The sequence below is a fragment of the Panthera leo genome, chromosome C1 (assembly GCF_018350215.1).
Source record: "Panthera leo isolate Ple1 chromosome C1, P.leo_Ple1_pat1.1, whole genome shotgun sequence".
NCBI lineage: Eukaryota > Metazoa > Chordata > Mammalia > Carnivora > Felidae > Panthera > Panthera leo.
Genome location: NC_056686.1, coordinates 52,143,475 through 52,169,743, shown reverse-complemented (window position 1 = coordinate 52,169,743; position 26,269 = coordinate 52,143,475). Strand labels below are relative to the sequence as shown.

Here is a 26,269-nt window from a genome sequence, read left to right as displayed (position 1 = left end):
GAAACAGATGAAATACACAACTCTTGGCATTGGTATTCATGCTAAAGTTTAAGTAACATGACGATTTGATTCACATACTGCAAATAAAAATGATGCAAAATTGGTGTCTGTTTGCTAAAAACAAACAAAAAAGGTATAAAATTATATAATACATCTTGAATAAACTTTCTTCTCTATTGCCCTCAGCACATTCCCAAATCCTACTCACCTTCCCAAGTTCAGCTCAGATACATGTCCAATCATCAAACTCGTGGTCCCTTCACTGATACTGTTCCTTCACTGCCCTCAAGCTCACACAGGAGTTTATCTGAACCCAGCCAGTTGTAATAATAAGAGCTGCCATTTATCAATTGCCTACTCTATGCCAGGCCTTTTTCTCAGCTTTTCAAATACTAAAAGCAAATCTTCCAGGAATGAAATACATTTTTCACAGTTTCAAGATTTAGAAACCAACTTTGAACAAGATTGGATAACCTGACAGGAGCCAAAGGAGGTAATAAGCAGTAGACCCTGAATTTGAACCCAAGTCTATCAGATCCCAAGCCCTTTTGCTCTGCATCCTGCCATGTCCCATGGACCAGCCACTCTCTGCCTCATATTCATCTTTCTCTTACCAGGTGACAAGATCCTTGAGGGCCAGACCCACGTCTGAGTCATCACACATTCATTTATGAGCTGTCTTAAATAAACCCTGAAGTATATGGTGAACAGAACACAGAGTAGGTATTTAATAAACACTTGTTGGACGCATGATAAAATGACAGAAAACCCACGGGAACAGGTAGAAAGGACAATTGTCATAATGTTGGCAACAAAAGAGAGCTCTAATATTTCTCTGGGCTTTTAATTACAGAATGTCCTCCTTTTCACTCGGTCCCAGTTGATTCACCCTGACATGCCACAGCTACTTTTTTATTAGCAGCCTCACCTGAGACCCACCGGGGGCCTCCTGTATGGTGCCAAAGCATGAGGCTCTCTAGGCAACGAGAGCGATAGCTTGTATTTCTAAAGAGAACTAACTACATTACCATTCTCTGCAGGAACCTTCACTCCACCGGCTCTAATATCCCCCAAACAGCCCAAAGAGGGAAAAAGATGGGCAGACCAAGGATGGGGGAATATTTGGCCCCTGCCCACCATTTACATGGTCCAATAGTAATCTATGAGTCTTAATCCAGATTTATTTTTTCTTTTAAAGCATAAAGGACAAGTGGTCAGGAGCAGGCCCATAAATTTACCTCAGCTTTTATTAGATGGGGAATATTTTCGCCTGAGAGGTCAGCATAACTTGGAGGAAAAAACAAAAAGTTCTCTGAACGTGAACCACCACGTTACCGCTGATATAACGCAGGACTGCTGTCTACTGACAAGTAAGCTGCTTGTGATCACGTGCAGTTAGAACTCCTTCAAAGTCATCAGAATAGGTTAATTTTTCCCATGCTGTGTTACCGGTTACATATTTCACATCTCATACAGATTCTACGGAGAAAGGAACATGATTGGGACTATTAAGTAACGCAACTGAATTCCTAATGATGAAAGAACACCGGACCCCCTATATAAACCATCCCGCAGAAAGATCAAAGCATGGACAGGAGCTCAAGAAGAGGCTAAACACGTAAGAAGTCCAGTAAACCAACGCTAATGTTTTGTTTTGTGAAACCACCTGATCTCATGTTCAGGTTTGATAAAAATGTCTTATCCATTCCTTCATTTTTAAAAAGCATTAATTGTGTGCCTAATGTGGTGCTGTGAACTAGGAATACTGTGATGAATAAGGCTTTGTCTCTGTTCTCCATAAGTTCACCGTCTAGCAGGAGTGAGGCAGTCTCGAAGTTCCCACATGGTGTAAGGGCAGTAGCAGAACAGCATGCCAGCTGTATCGCACCAGTCAACTGCATAACTGGCTGTACAACCTGCTACAACTAGCATTAATTAAAATAATGGTTTTCACTATGCATACCCAATGACCTCACCTATGTTATCTGATTTCTTCATCCTCAATTACCCCATCACAAGAAAATATTCTTCTTGGTAAAAAAAAACCTGAATGAGCAAATCCATTCCTTTCAAGTCTATATAATAAAAGAACACCTGGAATTTCACAGAAAATAAATTTCGGTACAGAAAGGAAACGGTTTATGACAAACTCAGATATTTCATGAGATACACCATAGCTTCTCCACAAAGGTTTCTTAATAAAATAGCTTCCAGCCATTGGACAGGCCTAGCCTCAAAGAGTGGACTCCACAACCCTAGCTAATGAAAAGATACTTTCTGATTTGAGAAAACTCAAAAGAAAATGATTGGAAAACAAAAAATAAGAACAAAAACGGAGGCCTCTGGAACTTCCCTGTCCTAACTTTAACTGACGGGAGGAAATCCAAGCAGTTCTCATCCACACTTGATGCAGGAAAAGTAGAGCTCTTATTTTCAAAAGAAACCACTTATTCAAGATGATCAAGTGGAAGTAACATTCTAAGTCATTCGGGGAGATGTCGTAGACACCTTGGTGGGTTCTGCATTGAACAGCCACATTCTCCTTGCCCATATTTCTTCGTGTTTGATACTTGGATTACCCCAGCAGGAAACGAGCAGTCTTTGAATGGAGGGTTTTGTTCAGAATTCTAATAGCTTCCAGCATTTGCCCCAGACCACAAGAAGTACACCAAATTTACTTAGACATTCAGGCCAGACGTGAAGAATTTCTCTGTCAGATCTAGTAAGCTCCACCAATTTAACATTTTGGCTTCTCATGGGCAAAGAGAAGACAGCCAAACAGCGCCAGTGCCGGGGGGCAATCTGGTGACATGCGGCAGTTCTTGGAAGAAAATTAATGAACGCGACCAGTAACCTTTCTGCCCCTCTCTCCTCTCCTCTCCTCTCCTCATTCAAGGGAGAGAGGCAAAATTTCAGAAATCAGTGTGACTAGGCAACCGCTGCTCCTTAAAACAGCTTCAAGGTTGTTCATTTTTTGTTTTTTTTTTTTTCCCACCAGACTTGCCACATTTCATTGTTTGCTTTCAAGATCACCTCGCTATGAAGTTTGTTGACTTGGAGGTAGAGCCATCATTTGTTCCATTCAGCAATTTCATCCTTGTTAATCTAATAAATAAAAACTTACCACTAGTCTGAATCAGTCACAAAAGCTAACTATGCACAGTCAAATCCAATAAAATATTTGTTTGGTGCCTATGCATGTCCCAGGCACTGTACTAGGCATATTACACATATTAACTTAATGGTGCTGATGATAATATTATATTATATATATTATAATATGTTATTATACTGACAACAATAGCAATAAAAACAATCAATCAACAACAATCATTTAGCAAATGCTTACTGTGAGAGAAGCCTATGGTAAATGTATTAACACGCCTGATATCACTCCTCACAACCCTTTGGGCAACATGTAATTATTATTTTCCCCTTTTATAGATGAGGAAAAGAGGATTCCAAGAGATTAAGTAAACTTGCCCAAAGTCACACAGCTTGTAAACAACAGAGCTTGGGATCAGAACCCAAGCCTGTCTGCAGAGGCAATGCCTTCACATCCTTAAAGGAGATCATACTAAAATAACATTAAAAGTTTGCTGTAGTGAGTAAAGATAAAATAGATGATAAAGTTTTCCAGGTTACAGTGAAACAGGCCAGTTATATTACTCATCTGAACCAGAAGCAAAACAAATCTACTTTGTAGTAGAATTTTGTCACCTCTCTACTATCTGGACCTGCATCATATCTGTTATCCATTTTCACCGCCCCCCAAAAAAGGTCTAGAATAATCAACTATAAACAGAGACTAGGAAGAATAGGTAATATAAGATAACACAGCTATCAAAATCATAACATCCCTGAAAGTTTTTCCCTAGCAGATACACTCAATTTCTGTGAACAGAAGCTAAATTGTCTATCAGTGTGTGTGTGTGGGGGGGGGGGGGGGGGGGGGGTGTATTTCCTGTTGGATTTTCTAGTTGTACCATTTCATTCTTATGTTAGTATGCAGTAAAACATTCTTACATGGTTTTGAAAGGACTTACCAGCTACAACAACGACAACAAAAATCATAAAAGTTAAATGGGAAAGTGAACTCATGGGCTGGCTAAGAAATAAAAAGCTTATGAACATCTGATTTCTGAACAAACCTATAAAGAAGAGGTAAAACAAAACAAAAAACCCTCAAACCCTTGGGGTTCCAAATTTTTGAGGGGAAAAAAATGAAAATGCTTGAAGGCTTTAAGGAGAGAAAAAGGCATTGTCCTACTGTACCAAAGTGACAAAGCTCTGAGCAGAAGAGGACGTGTGGAAAGTCTGGTTCTTCTAGGTTTCCACAGCCACTCCATTGTTCAAGGGGTGGTTATGCCCACACTTCCAGCCCAGAATACTAACACAGATTTAGGGCTGATGAGGACCTGCACAGCTAGAATTACACCAGTGGCAGAAGAGAGGGCCCGCTTTGATAACAGGCACGAAACTATCAAGCAGCCTACCCCACGCATACCAACACACGTGGACACATAAATGCAATTTGCACATGATTTCCAAGGGCTCATGAGTCACCTGAGACATGAAATCCAGACTGAGAACACTTGCACATAGTAAGAACCCTCACGCTTGAGGATCAGGCCAAGTTTAGAGCTGCAAGTAAGATGATTCAGCTGCTTTCTTATTTTGTGGCCTCATAACAAGCGAGTCTATCCAGTTTCTCAGACATGAGCTGAGAGAGAGCAGCTTTCATTAGGTGATAGTCCAGCCATGAGAAATGCAGCTGCAGAGGCTTCCAATCCTGCCTCTGTCTCTTAACAGCTGTGTAATCTTCAACAAGGTTTACTTACTGCTCTGTACCTCCGTTTCCTTACCCCAGGACAGAGGCAGGGGTACTTCAAAATGTTGTAAAACTTAAATGAGTCTTTATATGGAAAACACTTAGAACAATACCTTCCTACCACATAAGCAAATACTAAATAAATGTTAGCTATTATTATTCTATGGCCTCTTTTAAAGAAAATGGCCTGATATTACAAAGGTTCATATCAAGGGTGCCTGGGTGGCTCAGTCGGTTAAGCATCTGACACTTGGTTTCAGCTAAGGTCATCATCTCATGACTCATATGAGTTCAAGCCCTGCATCAGGCTCTGTGTTGATAGTGTGGAACCTGCTTGGGATTCTCTCTCTCTCTGCTGCTCCCACGTGCGTTCTTCTCTCTCTCTCTTTCTCACGCTCTCTCTCAAAATAAACAAAAATTTGTAAAAAAGAGAAACGTTCATATCAGAAAAGCACTATAGAACTACAGAACTGCCGAGACTAGTAGTTAATGCTGGCATTGATTTTTATGCCCCCTATTAAATCATCATCAGATGCCCATTTTTGCTATCATTGCAAAGTTGACTGGTTAATGAAAAAGCATCACCAGCTATGTTTCAATACAATGGTAGTGTTTCATGTTAGAGAATGTAGTTAGCCTGTGAAATTTATCACAAGTAATGATTAAGAAAAACATGCCATTAGTTTGTGAAGGCCTGGCCAGCACACAGCTTTGGAGTCTCATAGACCCACAGATTGTGACAAATCAGAAGAAACCTCAGTGATGGTGACCATCCTGCACATCTAGCCCAGTGGCCTCAGTGGGCAGTTGGGAAACCTAAGCCCAGAGATGTGCATGACTTACCCAGATAGACCCTGTGAGTAAGCAGCAGAGACAAGAACTCAGATTCTTAGATGTCTGTCTGCTTGTCTGCCTCCTTCCACTAGACTGGAAAAACCTAGTCATCTACGTCTTCCTACCTTCATACCAGCCCAGCACATGGACACACAGACGGCAACAATAAATGAGGGTTAAAATGAACTACAGTGATGCAGTGTTCTTTGCTTCTCCGAGGTATTATTTTAACCTCCAAAAGGAGATTGTTATATCTCACTCACTGAAAACATGAAGCAAATGATAAACTAAAGCAGACAGCAAGCCTGAGCATTCTGCTGGTCTGTGAGTCAGGAGACCTGAGCTCCTGACCTACTTCTACCTGAACTTGCTCTGTGACATTGAACAACATTTAACTTTTCCAAAAGAAAATGATGAGACAAAATGCTACCCTCAACAGAGCTAAAAGGAGTAAAACTTTATAAGGTCACAATAGTGACCTTATAGTTAATTATCTGTTGCTTTACGTTTATATCACACTTGATAATTCTTAAAAGGCTTCTTTGTACATCATCACTTAATCCTCATGTTAACCTTGAAGTAGGTTGGGAAATATAGCCCCATTTTACAGATGATGACACAGAAGCAAAGAGGGGCCACATGTTTATGTCAGTGTTAAATGACACGTGTCACCTACACCAAAGGGCAGAATTCACACTAAGAAAGAAAAAGAGATGTCCATGGCAGGTGAAGGGCCCAAGAAGAAGCAGTACTCAGCTTCAAACTGAAATAAATAAGACACTGTGGAGCCTGGCCATCACTCCCTAACCGCCAGCTTTCTTTATTCAAAATTCTGCTTTCAAAGATATGCCTCTTCCATGGCCACAGGAAGATCAGATAGCTTATGGAAGACAGAAAGTCAAGACGTTTGGCAGATGGATCAGATACAGAGGGGGAAGAAAGCCTCTTGAAATGTATCCTGCCTATAATAAAGTAAAATGTATTTCTCAGCATTTCATTGAAACTTCACAGGAAGAAAGATCCTGAAATGCAAAAAGTGATTAAGTGGAAACTATGTGATACTGTTATGTATTGCTTCAGCTGAATTAAAATATCAATAATATTCACTTTCGTTATAGAATATGCCATTTTAATTTTTTAATGTTTATTTACTTATTTTGAGACAGAGAGAGAGAGAGAGAGAGAGAAGGGGAGGAGCAGAGAGAGAGGGAGAGAGAAAATCCCAAGCAGTTTCCATGCTCAGCGTGGAGTCCTGCGGGGGGGGGGGGGGGGGGGGGGGGTGTTGATCTCACAACTGTGAGATCACGACCTGAACTGAAATCAAAAGTCAGACACTCAACTGACTGAGTCACATAGGTACCCCTAGAATACACCATTTAAAATTTTTATTTTAGTAAACTTCAGCAAATACATAAAATCAACCCTAGACTTGTCAGGAAGTCTCCACCCCCAAAGCCCTATATTGTTGCAGAAAATCCAACACCAACCTCCTGGCTAATTGGAGGAGACATTTGTCTTTCCAGATTTCCCAGAAACCTTCTGAACATCTTCTCAACATCCTGGTAGTTTCCCACTTTATCGATAAGGGCCATCATCTCAAAGTAGAATCCAAAAACACTACATTTCCCAGGTTTCCTATAGCAAGGCAATCATAAGCCCCTCTGCAAAACACGTGGGTTTAAAAAGGGGTCAAATGAAGCAGAAACTACTCTCTGGAACACAATCTTCCAGCAAGCTTAATGGTGAAGGGGACTGTAGGGAGTTTCTGATATCTTCCTCTTGAGCAGTCAGTTCAATGTGCTGGACACAGTGACAATAGTAATTTCTCTAGAACTGTCTCACAGTGTAACTGGGCACTGCTACAGAATGTCCTTGGCTATATAGCATCCAAAACTGGTTTTCTGGCCCTCCTGAAGATTCAAAACTCACATAGGCTGAGACAGAACAATAGCCGAAGGTGAGAGAAAGATACAAAATGCAAAAGAAGACCATTTGACTATTAGTAAAATGAAAACTGTTACCCTCCATTTGCATATGCAGCATTTAATTGTTTCTCCCACAAACTCAAGAGAACCATAAAGAGAAAAGTTCTGGCAGCCACTTCTCAAGTGTGCAGCTTTGTTTCATTCAAGCTTTAATAACGTCCTTGTTCTGCTGGTGAAACACTGGGGGTCATGGGGGAAAGACGGAAGCTCCTGGTCTCAGCAGTCCCAGATTCCCCCTGGGAAAGCTGTCCTCTTCCCCAGAGTCAAGTTCCTTTCCGAAGAGAGAAGAGCTTTTATTTTCTGGTATAGCCATTTTCAAGACAACCTAACCTAATTCACTCAAAACTTCATCAGGCAAAACAGAATCCTTTGGCGGTGACCAACTTTGTGTCAGGTAAGGGAAGAGCTGGCAGAAGGACAAATTATTTTTTTTAAACTTTAAAGATTGCACACCTTCCTATCTGTTTGTCATTATTATAAGGGATGGCCACATCACTGAGTAATTCATCATCTCTATTGCTTTTGCTCAAGAATACTATCTGCTGGCCAGAATATTTTCAAGTGTTGTCAACTGCCACACTGTTTTTGCAATTCTTTTTAATTTCCTTCCAACTTTCCCATACAGAATCTCATTAACTGGTTTGCTTCTGTGGCTGCTTTTTTATATTGTTGTTACTTCCCCCATTTTAAGATATTATTTTATTAAGCATTTCCCTTTAGAGACGCAGAGTTACCTACCTTCCCACACACAAAATCCAGAACCAATTAAACCCAATAAAGTTTTATTGAAGAGCTACAATGTATATTAGTCCATGCTAGGCAGTATGGTGAAGAAAGGTATAAATCTTAGAATACTAATAGTAATAGTAATAGTAATTAATAATAGCTGTTTACTCTGACCTCGTGTGCCAGGGATCTTAACATATTTAGACACATGACATAGCATGATACTACCTGATGAGGAAGAATGTGGCTTCTGCTCTCTGACAGGCCTGGGTTCAGCTTAAAGCTCTACCATTTAGGCCATTTTTTCACCCTTCTGTGCCCCAGGTTCCTCATCTGTAAAATAAAGATATTAACAGGATGCACCTTACAGGGCTATTTTGAGGAGTCCACAAAATCACAAGTATACAGCACCCAGCCCAGGACCTAGTTCATAATGACATGTGGCAACTACTCTATTATCCCCATTTTAAGAGGTGGGGACTGAAGGTCAGAGCTAGCATATGAAGCAGCTGGGATTCAAATCCACATCCACCCAATGGGAAGCCTTTTCTCTTTCCACTGTCTTATACTGACCAGGACATTGAAGGAGGGCACATTAGAAGCCTAGAGTGTAGCAACTGGGAGAGCCTTGAATAGACTATGCCACCTCCTCCACCGCATCTCTGTCCAGTGAACTGGCAGGTGATTACCCCTGCTGTTTGTACACAAGTTCTAAGTTCTATGTGTTTCTGAATCCCCAGACCTGGAGCAGCACCTGCAGAGGGGACATTTGCTCGGTGAATGAATGAATGACTGAAGTGATTTAAATAAAGGAATAATAATAACTAAGTACTCTAAGGACTAAGCAAGAAATATGTGCTAGGCACCATTCTAAGAAATCAACATGTGCTAACATTTGATTATATATTTAAATTTTAACTTAAAAAATTCAATAGGCTTTGTAGAATAATTCAAGGGGTCGGGGTGGGGGGTGGAGTAGCATTAGTTCATTAAAGAGTAGCTACTTTAAAGTGGGCTTTATTTTTTTAATGTTTATTTATTTTTGAGAGAGACAGAGAGTACAAGCAGGGTGGGGGGCAGAGAGAGAGGGGGATAGAGGATCCAAGCAGGCTCTGTGGCTGACAGCAGAGAGCCCAATAGGGGGCTTGAACTCATGATGAACCGTGAGAGCACGACCTGAGCTGAAGTTGGATGCTCAACCGAGCCACCCAGGTGTCCCTAAAGTGGGCTTTAAAGAACTGAAGGGATTCTACACAATTTGTAGAGGTAGTGGAGAGCATCCAGACACAGAGAGCCATATGGGTAACAGCCAAAAGGTATGGGTAATGAGCCCACTGTCATCAATGGCCTGAGGAGAAGAGCAAGACCAGGTCAGGGGGCATCTGTGGAGGAATGAAAGAAATGTGATTAGATATCTAGAGCAAGGGCCACTATGAGTAGGACCTCAAACACCGAGATGGGTGACTCGCCTTGACTCCATGGAAATGGGAGAAGCTCATAAAGCTGCAAGCAGCAGCAAGGCATACAGCATTCTTTCCAGTCTTCAACAGACAAATATCACAGAGAAGAATGAATTTGAAATTGGGGAGGCAGACAGAAGTTCTCAACGATAGACTGGAAGGATCCTCATCCTCATTGGGCCTACTCTTCAAGGAAACATCGACTAGGATAAGGACAACTGCTCTCCTTGAGACCATGTGACACCAAAACCCATAGCCAGTCAGAAAACAAAGGTCAGAGGATCCTTGTACATCCTTGCTGGTAGTGCCCTGCAGAAGGGCACCGAACCCTGAGAGCAAGTGAGGACAAAATTCCATCTAGAAGGGCACCTGGCTGACTCAGTCTGTCAAGGATCCGACTCTTGATTTCAGCTCAGGTCATGATCTTATGGTTCATGAGATGGAGCCCACATTGGGCTCTGCAATGATAGTGTGGAGTATGCTTGGGATTCCCTCTCTCTCTCTCTCTCTCTCTCTCTCTGACCTTCCTCCACTCACGCATGATCTCTTCATCTCTCTCTCTCAAAATAAATAAATAAACATTTAAAAAAGGGGGCACCCTTTCTAATTTGTATAAAGGCTTTATACCATTTATGGCCATTCTAAAAAAGTTTAATTTCTTATTCAGTTATCCCATCCCAAATCCCAAGACTACATACATTTAGACCAGTAACCTAGAGACTTTTAAAGTAGTAACTATGTAAATATAGTTGACTCATTCACTTACAACACTCACACATTCATAATTTCTTTATATAGACAGCGCTGTGCTGATTATAGTGAGCGATAACAGAGCTTACCATCTAATAGACATAATGACAAGTATCATAAACAGTAGGGCAAAAGAGAATAAATATCTTAATGAGCATTCTTGACAACATCAAGAAACTTGCTGCCTAGGTCACAGTCAGGGCAGCTGTACCACACCAGCAAAGAAAAAGGTTCAATACCTTCATCTAAACAAGACAAAAGGAAAAACAACACTATCATCAGATTTAAATACAAAGTACACTTGAAAGTTAAACTCAACTAGTAGTTTTGGAGGCAACACGGTTTACTCTTTAAAGCAAAAGTTCAGATTTTTAGAACTTGCAAGGTCTAATCTTGGTTTAGCCACAGAATCACTGGGCCATTCTAGGAAAATATGCAAAATACACCCAGTCTTCATTTGTGCGTCAGGGAGAGGGTTTAATCAATAAGTAAGAGGTAGAATGAGAAATCTACACTAGCTAATGCAGAGTGTTTCTGTAAATTAAAGCCACCCCCTGCCTTGGCCGTGGATTAGAAGGAGGAAGGACCAAGGTAGCTTTAAACGTGATCACCAAGCAAAGCAGTAAAACAAAGAAAAGCAGAAGACTGTACTTTAAAAACAAAGAAAAGCAGAAGAAAACACCATTTCAGGAAAAGAAACACGTGGCCTAAAAGTAAAGGGACCTCACATAAAACCTTCAAGGAAAAGCTGATAAGAGATACAGATAGAATGACTCTATGTGTCTATATATTGGTAGCCAGTCAATACAGTTCAATGTTAGAGGCAGAGAACTACCTTTTAGATTGGGGGGGTGGGGGTGGGGAAGGGAAGGAGGGCCTATGTCCCTGGAACTATGAGAGGCAACTTACATTTATTATTTCATTTAATCCTCACAGCAAACTGCCAAGTTAAATCTCACTATCCCTACTGGACAGAAAACTGTTCTAGAACACAGCCTCAATCTACTTCCATCAAGCCAACTGGGCAATGGGGATGGCAATGAGGGAGGACTCCAGAGGCACCTCCTGTAACCAAGAGCTGCTGAGGAAACAGAACAAGATAGTTTTAAGATGCTTACCAAATATGGTTCATTCTACCAACTCTAAAAGACCCAAATATAGTATGGACTTGCACTTGACCATAGCCCTGGTGGCACATATCCACTGCCAATTGTCTCCAGTTGATAAGAATGCATAGACTCATAGCTATTTGCAGACCAGCTGAAGTTTACTCAGATAACAAACATCCAAGTACATCCAACATGGAAAAGCCACTTGAGATAAGAATACCACCTCAACAAATTTCAGACTTGGGATAGACCACACTTGAGAATCAACCAGAATGGGGGTTACCTAAAAGTAAGTCTTCATTTAGCTTGTCTATAATATGGTTATTCTATTCTTAGGTTCTTTACTTTCCCATTTTATTTAAGAATTAATTAGGTGTTTTTTATTAACACCTTCTAATAAGAGGCTACAAAAAAACAAACAAACAGATAAAAACCAGGTCTAAGCCATCAAAAGCAACTGATTATCCAAAAAGTTAAGAGACTTAAACTGTACATATAAAACTACAGTCTGTTTTCTGTTAAGAAAAAAAGCTCATGAAAGTTGTTCGTTAACTGATACTTTGAAAATTGGATTCCATTTGTTCATTCATTCCACAAATGTTTATTGAGCAATTGTTAAATGCCTAGAACTACTACTTTCGGTGTGGGAAACCAGAGATAAAAGACATTTCCTTTCCTCAAGGAAATAACATCTAATGGAGAAAGAATAAACAACCATAATAACAATGCAAGGAGGTGAGCACACGTGTGATGGAGACATAGAGAAAGGGCTCCTCACCCAGTCTCATGGAGTCAGGGATGGTGAGGTTTGGAAATTGTGAATAGAGGATAAGTCCAGGTAGAAAGAACAAAATGGATCATTTCCACTTCTGGGCACAGTGGAATAACAGGGAAAGTTGTCAAGACCTCAACAACAGGCAGCAAAGGGCAGGGACCTCTCAGAGAAAAGGAACAAACAAAGTGACTCCTACAAGCCCCCACTTACTACCTGAGAGGGTCTCCAGTGGGGGAGGCGTGTGGGGCCAGGGAGAAGGCAAGTGGACATCCTGACTTGAGTAAACGGAGCTAACAGTCATGGGAGACCAAGGCAACTAGAATCTGTCCCATGGACAGAGCCAAATATTCCAAGAGATTATGTAGATTTAAGAGACCTGGATTTTTATATCTTCTCAATAAATAAAAGTATTAACTGGTAAAAAGAAAAGAGAAGAGAACCAGAGAAGGAAGACCTGCACAGAGACCCAAAGGAAGTTCTCCTCAATCTTCAGTGGAATACTGCTCAGGGCATGCATGTAAGGCCACTACCCAAGGCTGGGTGAAAAAACAGCCAAAAGGATGGTTCCAACTGGAAAATTCTATGATTCCCCAAACATTGGGTAGAGTACATAGAAGGGTTTTGTCTCTGTCATGAGGAATGTTTAGTCCTCGGCTGAATATTGTGCCAGTCTTGTCTCACAAATCTTAAAAGACCCAAAAGAATCGGATTGCTTCTAAGCAGCTTCAATACATCCCAGAACAAATAAAATTTACAGAAATACAAAAATATCTAGCATCCAACAAGGTAAAATTCGTATCTTATATCCAATCAACAATTACTGGGCAGGCAAAAAGCAAGAACACAAGACTCCTGAGGAGAGGAAAATAAATCAATCAAAAGGTACAGAACTGACAACAGATGTGAGAATCAGCAGACAAGGACATTAAAACAGTTTTCGTAACCACAACCCACATGTTCAAAAATAAGTAGAGACACTGAAGATATAAAAAAGACCCAAATTAAATTCCCAGGTGAAATCTACAATGTGTAAAATGAAAAATATTCTGGATTAGATTAACATCAGATTAAGTGTTGCAGAAAGTAAAGATTAGTGAACTTGAAAACACAAAAATCGAAACTATCCAAAATGAAACACAGAAAATACAATTTAAAATATAAACAGAAAAATTGTAATATTTAATTATTATTAATAATAAACATCAATATCAATAAATTTTAATATTTAATAAAATGTAATATTTATCTGTCATCTATTTATAGCCTTTATGTGGAAACAAATTACAATAAAAAATAAAGTCATAAAATAATTGAAAACCAGAAAATATAAAACAGAAAAAAAATGTCATGAGGCACTACATAATTAATTGCCAAATAGCACACATAACTGTTTAGAGGAGAGGAAAAGATAATTTCAGTCAGGGAGATCAGGTTAAGAATGGTCAAAGGGAAACATCTGAATTGTCTGTTTCATAAGTGAGTATTTTCATATAATTTAAAGCATTGTCATTAGTATACATATAGAAATGCAACTTTTTTCCTTTCTTATTCATTCATTCACCATTAAGCAGCATCCACATGCCAGATACTAGCTAAACCCAGGCATGTTCTGTCAGTACCCTGATGAGTTTATAATCCAGAGAAGTGAAAGAAAAATGGTTACTAACTAGCCTTCAAGATAAACTCCTAATGGATGTGTGTTCAAGTGCTGTGAAAAGGGGGCACTTCACTCTTTGAGAGAAAGGAAGCAAAGAGAGAAGAAATTCACAAGACAGACAGTTATCACCCATTTCTAAAATCTCCATCCTGTCCTGCATCCAGATTTGGCTGCCAGAAAGTGCTGCTGGAAAGTAAGTGAAAAGTCCACCAAGTAAAGAAGGAAGAAGCCAAGCACTTTTTCAGTGGATTGCAATTCACTAATCAATGTGAGGAGGAAGTCAGGAACCTCCTCCTTCTAGGCAATCAGCCACACCTAAATGGTGCTAAGATTTAGAGAAGCCCTGACAGGTTTGTTAGAGAAGTGACTTAAAAGAGATGGGCAGCAGACAGTAATATGTCCTATATTCTTAGCTTCTGTGAATAAAAAATTTAAAGCAGAAGATTGTCATGAGATTGGGTATCTGTTATTTTCATTAAAAAACAAAGACACTGGGGGTCCATCAGCAGCTCAGTTGGTTGAGCATCAGACTTTTGATTTGGGCTCAGGTCATGATCCCAGGGTAGTGGGATGGAGCCCTATGTCAGGCTCCGAGCTCAGTGTGAAGACTGCTTAAGATTCTCTCCCTCTCCATGCCCCCTTTCTCCCTGTCTGCTCCTCTCTCCTGCTTGCACACTCTCTCTAAAATTAAAAAGAAGAAGAAGAAGAAGAAGAAGAAGAAGAAGAAGAAGAAGAAGAAGAAGAAGAAGAAAAACAAAGACACTTGGTTTCCTGAAGCTAGCAATCATTAAACACTATGCATTATGAAAATCTAGAAGGAAGTTTCATGATCCTAATCCAACACCCACATTTTACAGATGGGAACACTGAGACCCAGATCGCATTAGAGGCAAGACCAAAACCACACAGAAGGTTAGGGACAACACTCGCTAAAATTCATGTCATCCTACTTCTGAGAAGCTGGCAATCTTTATACTAAATCATGTTGCTTTTATCTCTTAGGGTGAACCAATTCATGCTGGGATTTTAATAGAGAATTATACTAATATAAGAAAAGGTATATTTGGATGTGGAAACAGATGCTTTATAATAAGCTTTAGGTTAATAGTTTTCTAAGAATGAGTGTCTCACTAAGAAAATCTCATACTGGGAAAATTTTCATTTAAGTTCCATTTACAGTGAAAGACTCCTTAATGTGTCCCCGGTGCACTGTTTAATGTTCAATTTATAGCCTATTTTGCCAAGAAAGAAACAAGGTATAGGAGCAAAGTGTGAACAAAGATTCTTGCTCTGCTACACACAAAATCCATGACTTTGGGCAGGATAATTAACCTCTCGTTTTTCTCATCTGTAAAATGAGGCTAATAATAGTACCTACTTTCTGAATTTTGAGAGTTTGCTGAAATAACGTGATGCAAAGCACATTGCCAGCCACATCAGAGGCGTTTGAGAAACATCAGAAACAGTTGTTGCTTAAGTTGATGATTGTGACGGTGGGGGTAGAGGGGTCATGGTATTATTATATTGAGGTTCTTGCACACTGGATAGCTTTTTTCATTCTGGATCTCAAAGAAAACTCAGGTGCCTATATGCCAGGCACTGACAATTAAGTTACATTTATCCCTAGAATTCCTCACCCTAAAAGTTTGTGTTTTTCCATAAATTTAACCTTACTCAACATTTGTCACAATTATTTAGCTTATAATAATAATAATACTTTTCTAAGTCTGGGAGGCACAAATTTCGTTGCCACTTATGCTGTAAACACTGGGTCGCCGAGCTTGGTAATAAAACATAAGAGTATCACGCTTTTTCCATCTCTGCAATGTTCTCACATAAAAGCTGGGCTCTATTACAAGTGTCAGCCTGAGTTTCCCATGGTGAAACTATGTGGTAATGCTGAACTGTCATGCTACAGATTTGTCCTAAAAGTAGGATGTGAATTCTACCCTCTCCTAGTGAAAATGATCTGGTTCATTTTTGAATTTTTTCCCTTCCATCAATACCCAAAGGAACTGGTTTGCATTAGTGAGTAAGTGCCTACAAAGGTTTCTTCCTCTTCTAGACAATTAATTTATATCATGGAAGACAAATATTGGCACATCTGGACAAACTCAGCATGAGTCTAAAAACCATGAAATTTCCCAAGGCATCTGTGAATAAAAACACCTCTCCACGTTTTGCAGAAATGACAGACTGAGGCAGGGGGTGGGAGGAGGGGATGGTTGGAAAATGGGCACGAGAACCCTCTTCAGTGATGTGAAGGGCTGTCATGTGAAAGAGGGCGCAGGCTTCTGATGCTGAGTGCTCAGGAGGGCAGAATGAGAATAAATAAACGTGTGGAAAAGGTGCAGAGGGACCGCTTTCCGCTCTATATAGGAGAGCTTCCCAGGGCAAGGGTGCGCACATGCCTGTCCCAGCACAGTGCAACAGACTGGGGCAAATGCAGGCAGCACCATTGACTGGCCCCTCAGGTGGGGCAAGTTTTTTAACCTATCTGAACCCTCCACTATCAATCACAGCAGTTATTTCTACCTTCCATCGTTGCCCCCACATTGAAAGAAAATGAAGATATTTGATACCCAGTGTAATAAACATTACGATTATTCCCAGTCTTATTGTTGCCTCTGACAAATAGTATGGGTTTGTCAGATGCCTTTGGAATAGGATAATCTGCATGACCTAATGGTTAAAATCTTCCCGGTTGTGCTTTCCACCTCTTTCTTGGTCTTAAAACCTAGAGACGGTAGGTTGAATTGCTCTATACTCAGCTTTGCCACTGCTTCTATGTAAGATGCTGGTCTAGTTGTTTTCCATCTTTCCTGGATATTTCTAATGGCAGTACATAAAGAAAGACACTTATCATCCACCAACTTTAACCCAGGAAAGGATTATAGGAATTATCTAAGAAATTATTACAAATCATTTTTCATATACAGGTGTTCCCCCTTTGCCCAACACATGTTTTGTGTAAATCAGATTCTTTTTTCCAACAAATGAGCTTATAATTGTTTGCATATGTTTATTATTTTATTCCAAGAATATTACTATATGACCATAAAAGAAAATTCATAAAACAGAAAAATCAAGCAGTGAGAGCAATTTATATATTGCTGTTCTGTCTCCCAAGTTGTCTTAATGTAAGTGACAATGATCTTTCTCTACATAATTTTAATTTTGATTGCAATTTTAAAGGTGACTTCTTAGCATTTTTATCTGCTCTTCACTTAGTCATGGCTCCTGCATAAGTTCCTCTGTTCTCAAGACAAACTGAGTACCAGTGACTCAAAAACCATTTTAAAGACCAAGGGGCATCAGTATTTAGAAACATGGAATTTTGAGACCAAAAAAAAAAAAAATTAGCATTTGAAGAAAGAATGAGTAATGCCACCTCTCATTTTATGGATGAGAACACGAAAGCCCGAAGACAAGCTGACAGCAGTCTCTGCTAGAGCAGAGACCCAGGTCAGTCTCTTACAAGGAATCCACTGTAGGTCAGGCCATAGTGACCATCACTACCCACCTCCAAACATGGATTCTATGAGTTTGATTTTGCACTTTTATTTTCCTTTGGAAGGTCCATAAGAACGTGTTCTATGCATGCATTGCAAGCTAATTAAGGCCAAAGTAGCCTTTGAGGACGATGACCCTACCCAACCAGAAACTCAAACCTGCCTTACAATAGAGCTAGAACAGGAGGAAAAGAAGAAAAATCCCCAGCCTTTTCTCAACATCTTTACTCAACTTTTGGCATATCTTTGTGCATCCCAATTATCATAGTGTATACCCATCGAATAAGCAAAAACTAAAAGTACTTCTAATACAAAGAGTTGGAATAGCTGAGGAGCATAAGGAAATGCTACAGTAGACAGGAGTTCTCATTGGCATAGGGCATTTGGAACACAATTCAGTGATATTGAGGAAGGACAGAAACACTCATACTCCACTGTACTCCTAGGTATATGGCCTGGAGAAATGTTTCCACAGGTTCACAAAAGGTCAAAATGTTTCACAGCAGCATTGTTTATAATACCAAAAAAAAAAAAAAAAAAAACCCAGGAGAATGAATATGTTAATTGTTAAATGGTCATATAATAGAACAGTTACTGTATGTCAGTTAAAATAACTTTCTAAATTAACATGAAGTTCCTAAATTAACAAGGTTAAATATCAAATGCTTAAAGCTGAACAACAAGAGGAAGCTGTGAAAGATCAGGTACAGTAAGTTACCATGAATATAAAGTTTAAAAATCAGTAGGACAATGCCATATATCATTTGTGGATTTATACATACTTAGCACCAAAGTATAGAAGCACGCATGGAAATGAAAAGACACTAAATTTAGCTGAGAGATGACCTCTAGAGAAGAAAATAAACAGGATTTAAGAAGGGTACATGGAGAGCTTCCATTGTATCTATAAAATTTTCTTTCTTAAAAAATATCTAAGGGGCGCCTGGGTGGCTCAGTTGGTTAGGCGACTGACTTCGGCTTGGGTCATGATCTCACGGTCTTTGAGTTCGAGCCCAGCGTCAGTCTCTGTGCTGACAGCTCAGAGCCTGGAGCCTACTTTAGATTCTATGTCTTCCCCTCTCTCTACCCCTCCCCTGCTCACGCTTTGTGTCTCTCTGTCTCTCAATAATAAATAAACGTTAAAAAATTTTTAAAAAAATATCTGAGGCAAATCAGGCAAAGTGGTTGTATCTGAAAAGGAATTTGTCTGGGTTTTTTTTGGTTTTGCTTTTCTTTTTTTTAATGTTTATTTATTTACTGGGGCGGGGGGGGTGGGGAAGAACAGAGGGAGAGAGGGAGAGGGAGAATCCCAAGCAGACTCCATGCTGTCAGTACAGAGCCCAACATGGGGTTCAATCTCACAAACTGTAAGATCATGACCTGAGCCCAAAATCAGGAATCAGACACTAAGCCAACTGAGCCGCCCAGGCACCCTGGTTTTGTTTTTCTGTATGCCTACAATATTTCAAAAATTTTAAAAAGAAAACAAAGCATGATGGCTTAGCCATGGATTGGTCTAGATATCCAGAAGTCTGAGAAGGTATGAATAACAATCATCCACCCACTATTTCTAGCATAGTAATAAGTCTGATGGCCATCACTACCTTTGATTCCCTATGCCCCAGCACAATGCCTAGTCAAAAGCAATACACACTAAATGTTGAATGAACAAATAACCAAATGAACTCAATGGGTTGTTATATATGTCTTTGATTAATAAAAATGGGGGAAAAACAAATCATTATTGTTAATAATTTGAAATTCAAACTATTTCTAAATATGGGTTATGGAGAGCTCTTCTAAAAGGCATCATTAGTAGAAAAAATATTGAAAACAAGTAGACAAAGTAATCTTTGAAGATCTTTGTATCCCTAAAATTCAGCACTCTTTCCTTATTTCAGAGGCAGGCATAGCACACTCACCACATTCTACTCATCTAAAGGATCAGGAGTTCATTGCCATAACAGACCCCAGGATACGGCAAATAGCCTGAAATACAAATAAGTTGTAGGGTAAGTCAGTCAATTAAAGTGCTCTTCTGAGCCTTATGTGAAGAATTCCCAGAATTTCTGTGCCTTGTTTACCAGGTGCGTTAGGATTCTAAATCATTCCGTCTTCATGAATATAAGTTGTTCCCAAACTTTCCTAAAAATGCTAGAATGTAACAAAAAATTGCCTGTGTGATCATCATGATTTCAAATGCCCCCTCATTATAGGGGAGTATACAGACTCAGTGGATCAAGCAGAAATCTGCTACCATGCATTTTTGCCATTGTTTTTTCACAAAAATCCAAGTGAATTTAAAAAGAACCAAAATAAGATACGTGATACACTCACCCAAGCCTAGTAATTAAATTCAAAAACCAGTTTAAAATAGTGTAAGCAAACAGAATAATTTTAGAAAGTACCACAGACCTCTACTATCTGAAATGAGGTGGATGTTTTCTACTGTTTTCTTTATGTTATTAAAATATTAATTTACTTTTAAATATAATCCAGGAGCTTCCTTCAAAATATCTTCCCCATGAAGTGGGGAGCATATAGTTATAGTGTCCCTTTAAAGTTTAACAAAAGAAGGATTCAAATGGAGTTACCTTCACTCTCAAAAGTTTTTTTTCAAATGTGTAACAGGATCTTACTGCAGTCACTGGGTCTGCTCTCCACACAAAGAAAGGCTGGAAAACATTTGTGTTATGCTTCTGGAGTTAAAAATGAAGAAGCCTTTTCCTTTCCATCAGTTCTTTGTTATTAATAAGGTGGCCACACTAAGCCAGAAATTATAACCATCTGCTTTGGCCATTAAATGCAGATTCAAAGGCTTAATGATAAAGTGACCTCTTTATTAATAACAGAAAGCGACAAGTGGCCGTTTTCTCAGAGCATGCAAGGAAATAAATCAATCCATAAGTTCAGGTTGATGGTCTACCTCAGCAAAGTTTTCTTTTCTATTTGGCCTTCATGTTTTTAATCACTAGGTAAACAAAATGGGAGCTCTCGAAAGCTTTTCCAGGAGTTCTATTTACCTCTACTATTGATGAGATGCCACTCACCACCTCACATAATTTGAAGACACCACCTTTTATTTCCTCATCACAAAAGATCATTGGATGCATCATCCAACCAATGAGTAGACACATGGGACTTATTTCCTATAAAGATTATGTCTGAATCAAGGCCTAAAACAAAGGAGGTGTGTGGGAAAGCCACAGATCTGTAGGAGGAAACAATAGTAGAGTCACGACAGCTGTACTTTAATATTTCAGTAACACAGCGCCATGTTTTCTTTAATTCATAAATTAGAATTTTAATTATCAGCTTGCTACATTATAGTGGCTTTCAGCTGAAGTGGGTCTTACCGACCCAGCCAGCCTTGTAGGACAGACAGAAGTTCTTTGTTGCACTGCCAGACGCACAGAGACGCTGGCGTGGCAGCTTTCACGTCCTCTGCCTCAGATCCTTCTGGCAGGAAGCCTCCACCACCACCTAGAGCACAGGAATCTCTGGGAGATGAATCTCCCTGGCACTTGTCCAAGGGGCTTTAGTACTGGAAGGACCAGAAAGACCTCTTTACAAACCTCATCTTTCCCCTAATCCAATCCATAGGCTATAACCCCTCAAAACAGCAAAAGAGTGAACCGGTCTATCTGAGCTAGGTCACGAAGGATAAGTAGGAGTTCTCCGGTGAAACACTTTGTAAAAGATGTGGAAAACACTCCTTTCCTCCTTTCCTACCACAGAGGGGATTCTTCAAATCCTGTCTTCACTGCAAAGTTGAAATCCTCTAAAAACCCACATCCCAAAGCAAGCCATCAGCACCTCTCACCTGCCAGCACTTCTTGCCTCACTCCGTTGCTTCTTCTCTCCCGGGTTCCCCTCACTGGTTCCCTCACTCCTGCCACACTAGAGAAGGCAGTCCTATCTACCAGGGAAGAAGATGACCTCTGTAGGACTGAGAGGGCAGAAGAAAGAACACCAGACTGAGAATTCAAACAGAGACCCTTGGGAATCAAACTGAAGGGTCATCAGGGAACTCAGTCTGTCTATACCCTCATCAAAAGAAAGAAACTTCCTGGGGCGCCTGGGTGGCTTAGTCAGTTGAGCATCCAACTCTTGATTTTGGTTCAGGTCATGATCCCAGGGTGGTGAGATCGAGCCCCACATTGGGCTCTTGCTTAAGATTCTCTCTCTCTCTCTCTCTCTCTCTTTCTCTCTCTCTCTCTCTGCCCCTTCCCCACTTGGGTGTGCTCACTCTCTGAAAGAAAGAAAGAAAGAAAGAAAGAAAGAAAGAAAGAAAGAAAGAAAGAAAGAAAGAAAGAAAAACTTCCTTCTCCCCAGCCAGAACTAAACATGACCGAAAGAAAGAAAGAAAAAGAAACTTCCTTCTCCCCAGCCAGAACTAAACATGACCCACAACACAAGGAGTGGGAGAAAGGATGCTTGCCTACCAGCCAAATCCAACAAATCCACCCTGGAGACTGAGATAGGTCACCCCTCCTAGGCATGAGGTCAGGAATCCAGTGGAGTCCTTGCTCTGCAGTAACAAGCCATGTGACATTAAGTCTCATTATCCTTCCCCATAAAATAAGAGAGCAGGGAGGGGCACTTGGGTGGCTCAGTTGGTTAAGCATCCAACTTTGGCTCAAGTCATGATCTCATGGTTCATGCTCTGATGCTTTGATGTTCCTGCATCAGGCTCCACAGTGGCAGTGTGGAGCCTGCTTAGGATTCTCTCTCTCTCTCTCTCTCTCTCTCTCTCTCTCTCTGACCCTTCCCTGGGTGCACTCTCTCTCCCTCTCTCCCTCTCAAAAATAAAGTTGCAAAAACTTTAAATAAACTTCAAAAAAAAGTTTAAAAAATAACAGAGTTGGGGCACCTGGGTGGCTCAGTCGTTTGAGCGTCCGACTTCGGCTCAGGTCATGATCTCGCAGTCCATGAGTTTGAGCCCCGTGTCGGGCTCTGTGCTGTCAGCTTGGAGCCTGGAGCCTGCTTCGGATTCTGTGTCTCCCTCTCTCTCTGCCCCTCCCCCACTCATGCTCTGTCTCTCTCTCTGTGTGTGTGTGTGTGTGTCAAAAATAAATAAACATTAAAAAATGTTTTAAAAAAATAACAGAGTTGGGTGAGGTCACACCAAAAGTTCCTCGCAGCCTTGGTATTCTATAATTTTCAGTCCTTTACCTGGTACCTCAGTTTCCTCAAGTATAAAATCATGCAGTTGGAGTAGATGGTTTTAAGGTCCTTTCCAACACTGAGGCTCTATGATTCAGCTGACGAATCTGGATCACAAACAAGGATTATTATATTAATCTCACTGGCCCATTCTTTGCCAAATAATGATAGGAATGTGCTTCAGCTGAATGCCCCCATCCCAGCTACCAGTACATCTGGTTGGGAAACATACAGCTACTTCTATCTGCCCGCTTGCCAACACGGAAATCTTCAAACACAGGCGGGATGATTAATAGCATCTTTAATAGGGCTCCCACCTTGACATTAAATCTTGGGCTGAGGTTATCAAAAACAGCAAACACACAAAGAAGTTACTCACAGCCTTGAGAGCAAGCCAGAGAGAGAGGCAGAGACTGTGCAGGTGGCTAGAAGGAAAATTGACATGAATTACAAAGAAAAGGTGCATTGAGTTAATAGGATATAACTCTGGTATAGGGGTTGGGGGTTGAAAACAGATGTGAGGGGCAGTCCACCACAAGGAATGAAAGCAAGGGCCACAACTTTTCTCAAACATACACACACACACACACACACACACACACACAAAGCATAAGAAATTTACTATGTTGACCAAAGAGTGTAGCTTGTGATGCCATTGGAGGGATATAACAGAGCCAAAAGCTGATTAGACACAGCCCCTAAAAAACCAATATTCCAGAAAAAGTTTGAAGCTAAGTAGTGTGAAGACAGGGTGGCGATTTCACATACCAGAGAGGGTGTTGGGCATAAAGACTATAAGATCCACTTCTACCTTCATGACCTTTTACAGTTATTAAACCCCTTGACCAAATGGGGGGGGGGGTCTATAAAATGAATATTAACAAATATTCAGTCTATCAGAAAACAGATTTTTAAGGTGTTTAAAATACATACAAGTATTTGGGACACAGAGGATGCTGTAAAAAATTGGAGCTTATTATCAAGATATATGCAGGTATCAGGGGCACCTGGGTGGCTCAGTCGGTTAAGTGGCCGACTTCGGCTCAGGTCATGATCTCACGGTCCATGAGTTCAAGCCCCGCGTCGGGCTCTGTGCTGACAGCTCAGAGCCTGGAGCCTGTTTCAGATTCTGTGTCTCCCTCTCTCTGACCCTCCCCCGTTCATGCTCTGTCTCTCTCTGTCTCAAAAATAAATAAAAACGTTAAAAAAAATAAAAAGATATATGCAGGTATCAAAGATCAGAACACAGTGATGAGTCAATCCAGAGAGACTAACAGAAATCAAGAAAGGACAGGTAGTGACAAGCAGGCAAAATGGTGGGTCAAGGGCTGAAACAGCAGGCTACAAGAAATTCTTCAGCACCACCACTTTTAATAAATATCTACTGATGGTAAGGGGGGGAAAGCAGATTGCCAGATGAGTGGTAAAATATGACCCCACTTATGTTAAGAGAGAGAAACAGAGAAGTAATAACATAAAGCAAAGGAAGAGAGACTAGAGACATAGTATAAATACTAAAAGTATTTATCACTAGGTTTGGATATCAGGTTATTTTAGGGGCTTTTATTTATCAATATTTTCCAAATACACACACACACACACACACACACACACACACACACACACGCTTCAGCTTTTATTTCAAAAAAAATTGAAACTTGCAGATTAGACATTTAATACCATGCATTGAGAAGCTACTATTGCAGGGAACATGAAGTCCTAGAGATCACTGGCATTCTGAGACTAGGGCTGTGTTCTAATTATTCAAAAGTTATTATCGCATATCTGGAGTATCCCAGTCAGTCAATAAATATATATACAGTGACTTCGTAATTCAAAAGCAGAATGTTACATATTTCAGGAAACAAATATAAATTCCCAGAGTCTTGATCTCACTAGGGAACTAGATATGTTCACATAAAATTATAACTAACAATTCAGGGTGCACCAGGGGGATAGTAAATTCAAGGAAGGTGATTTGAGCCAAGTCTTGGAGACCTGGGGAACTTCAGAAAGAGAGATAAAGTCACTTTCTGTTGCAGAGACGATTTAATTAAAAAGAAGTTCCATTCTACCCATTCCACCAGGTAACAGAGAATTCATTGTCTTCTGAGGAATTGAAAATCTTACAAGAAGGCAGATTGCATGACCTTCCACTTGCAATAGCTTCTTTTAGGAAAGGGAATAATTAGAATCACACAGAAGGGACTGCTTTCTCTCATTCGATAGATAACTTTAAACAGGCTTCCTAACCATATGAACTTACTCAACGAGCAAACTCCCTGCACTAGACTCCTGTAGGACCTAATTTTCACCTCAACCCAACACTTACTCAGATTCCCTTCACTGTTATTAAGCTACTTAACTGCCTTCCATCCCTCATCCCCAGCCTCCAAACACCTCAGTAGACTGTGAACTCCTTTTATTCTTTCATTTACTCATTCAACATTTTTTCAACATGTGCTATGGCCGGCTACACAAAGACACATAAGACAGCCCATCCTCACAAAGCTCATAGTCTAGAGGCAATAACTGACTCGTTAACAGATACCTCCAGCTCAATAGCTGAGACATACGTAGCAAATTCAAGAGCTAGGAGAGAGGATGTGTCTAACCAGCCTGAACCCAGGCAATAGGGATTGGGGGACAGCAGGGGCAAAAGCACTACCTGTGGTGAAAAGCAGCACTGAATGAACAGAAAACCATGTGGCCAGATCTTAACAAGTGAGAAAGAGTATAAAGATACAACCATAACAGGCAACATTTACTGAGGACTTACTATGTGTGAGGCTGACTCAAGCCTCATGATAACCCGGGAGGAAAGTTCACCATCCTAATGTTACAGATGGGGAAACTGAGGCCACATAGGTAAGTAACGGGCAGTAATGGAGGCAACAACTGCGATATGCAGCCTTTCCCTGAGACTAGAAGAGTCTGCTCTGAGAACCCCATTCGTGTCATGGTAAGGAGCTTGGGCTTTTCCCACAGACAATGAGGAGGACGTAAATGGTTTAAAGCAGGAAAGTGGCACAATCAAATTTGTCTCAGGAGGATATCCCAGCATGGTGTGGGGGACTGATGTGAAGACCTAGGGAGACCAGTTAAGAAGTTTTTGCAATACTCCTGGGAGAATTGGTTGGCCTGATCTGATGGTACAAGGAAGGTACAGAGGAAACAGATACAAGACAATTCTCCACGGGTCTCTTGAGTTTCTGTACATACTGTAATCAATGCACTGGTTGCCCTTGGTTCCAGATTATCTTTTCAAAGATGTTTACATGGAAAACAGCTTTGGAAGATCTGGTCCTCCTCTGGAGCAAAGGGAAAGCGTGCTTATTGTCCAACATAAAAGGTTTGGGTTCCCTAAGCTCAGGTTCCTCTCCTGTAACACAACGCACTGCATGTGTAGGTGTCATCTGGCCCTCTTCATGATACTGTATGGGAACTGGTGCAAGAGAATGCTA

The 26,269-nt window shown here is 40.5% G+C and overlaps 1 protein-coding gene across 1 annotated transcript in view; it reads right to left on the bottom strand.

Moving 5' to 3' along the window:
• Positions 1 to 23,104, bottom strand: part of ROR1 (receptor tyrosine kinase like orphan receptor 1) — a 329,138-nt gene extending 306,034 nt beyond the window's left edge. Inside the window, exons 1-3 of the mRNA XM_042948610.1 lie at positions 23,038 to 23,104; positions 21,463 to 21,588; positions 20,996 to 21,122 (exon numbers count right to left, since the gene is read on the bottom strand). Coding sequence (XP_042804544.1) covers positions 20,996 to 21,122; positions 21,463 to 21,588; positions 23,038 to 23,104 — 320 coding nt within the window. The remainder of the gene's footprint in view (positions 1 to 20,995; positions 21,123 to 21,462; positions 21,589 to 23,037) is intronic.
• Between the last annotated feature and the right edge of the window lie 3,165 nt (positions 23,105 to 26,269).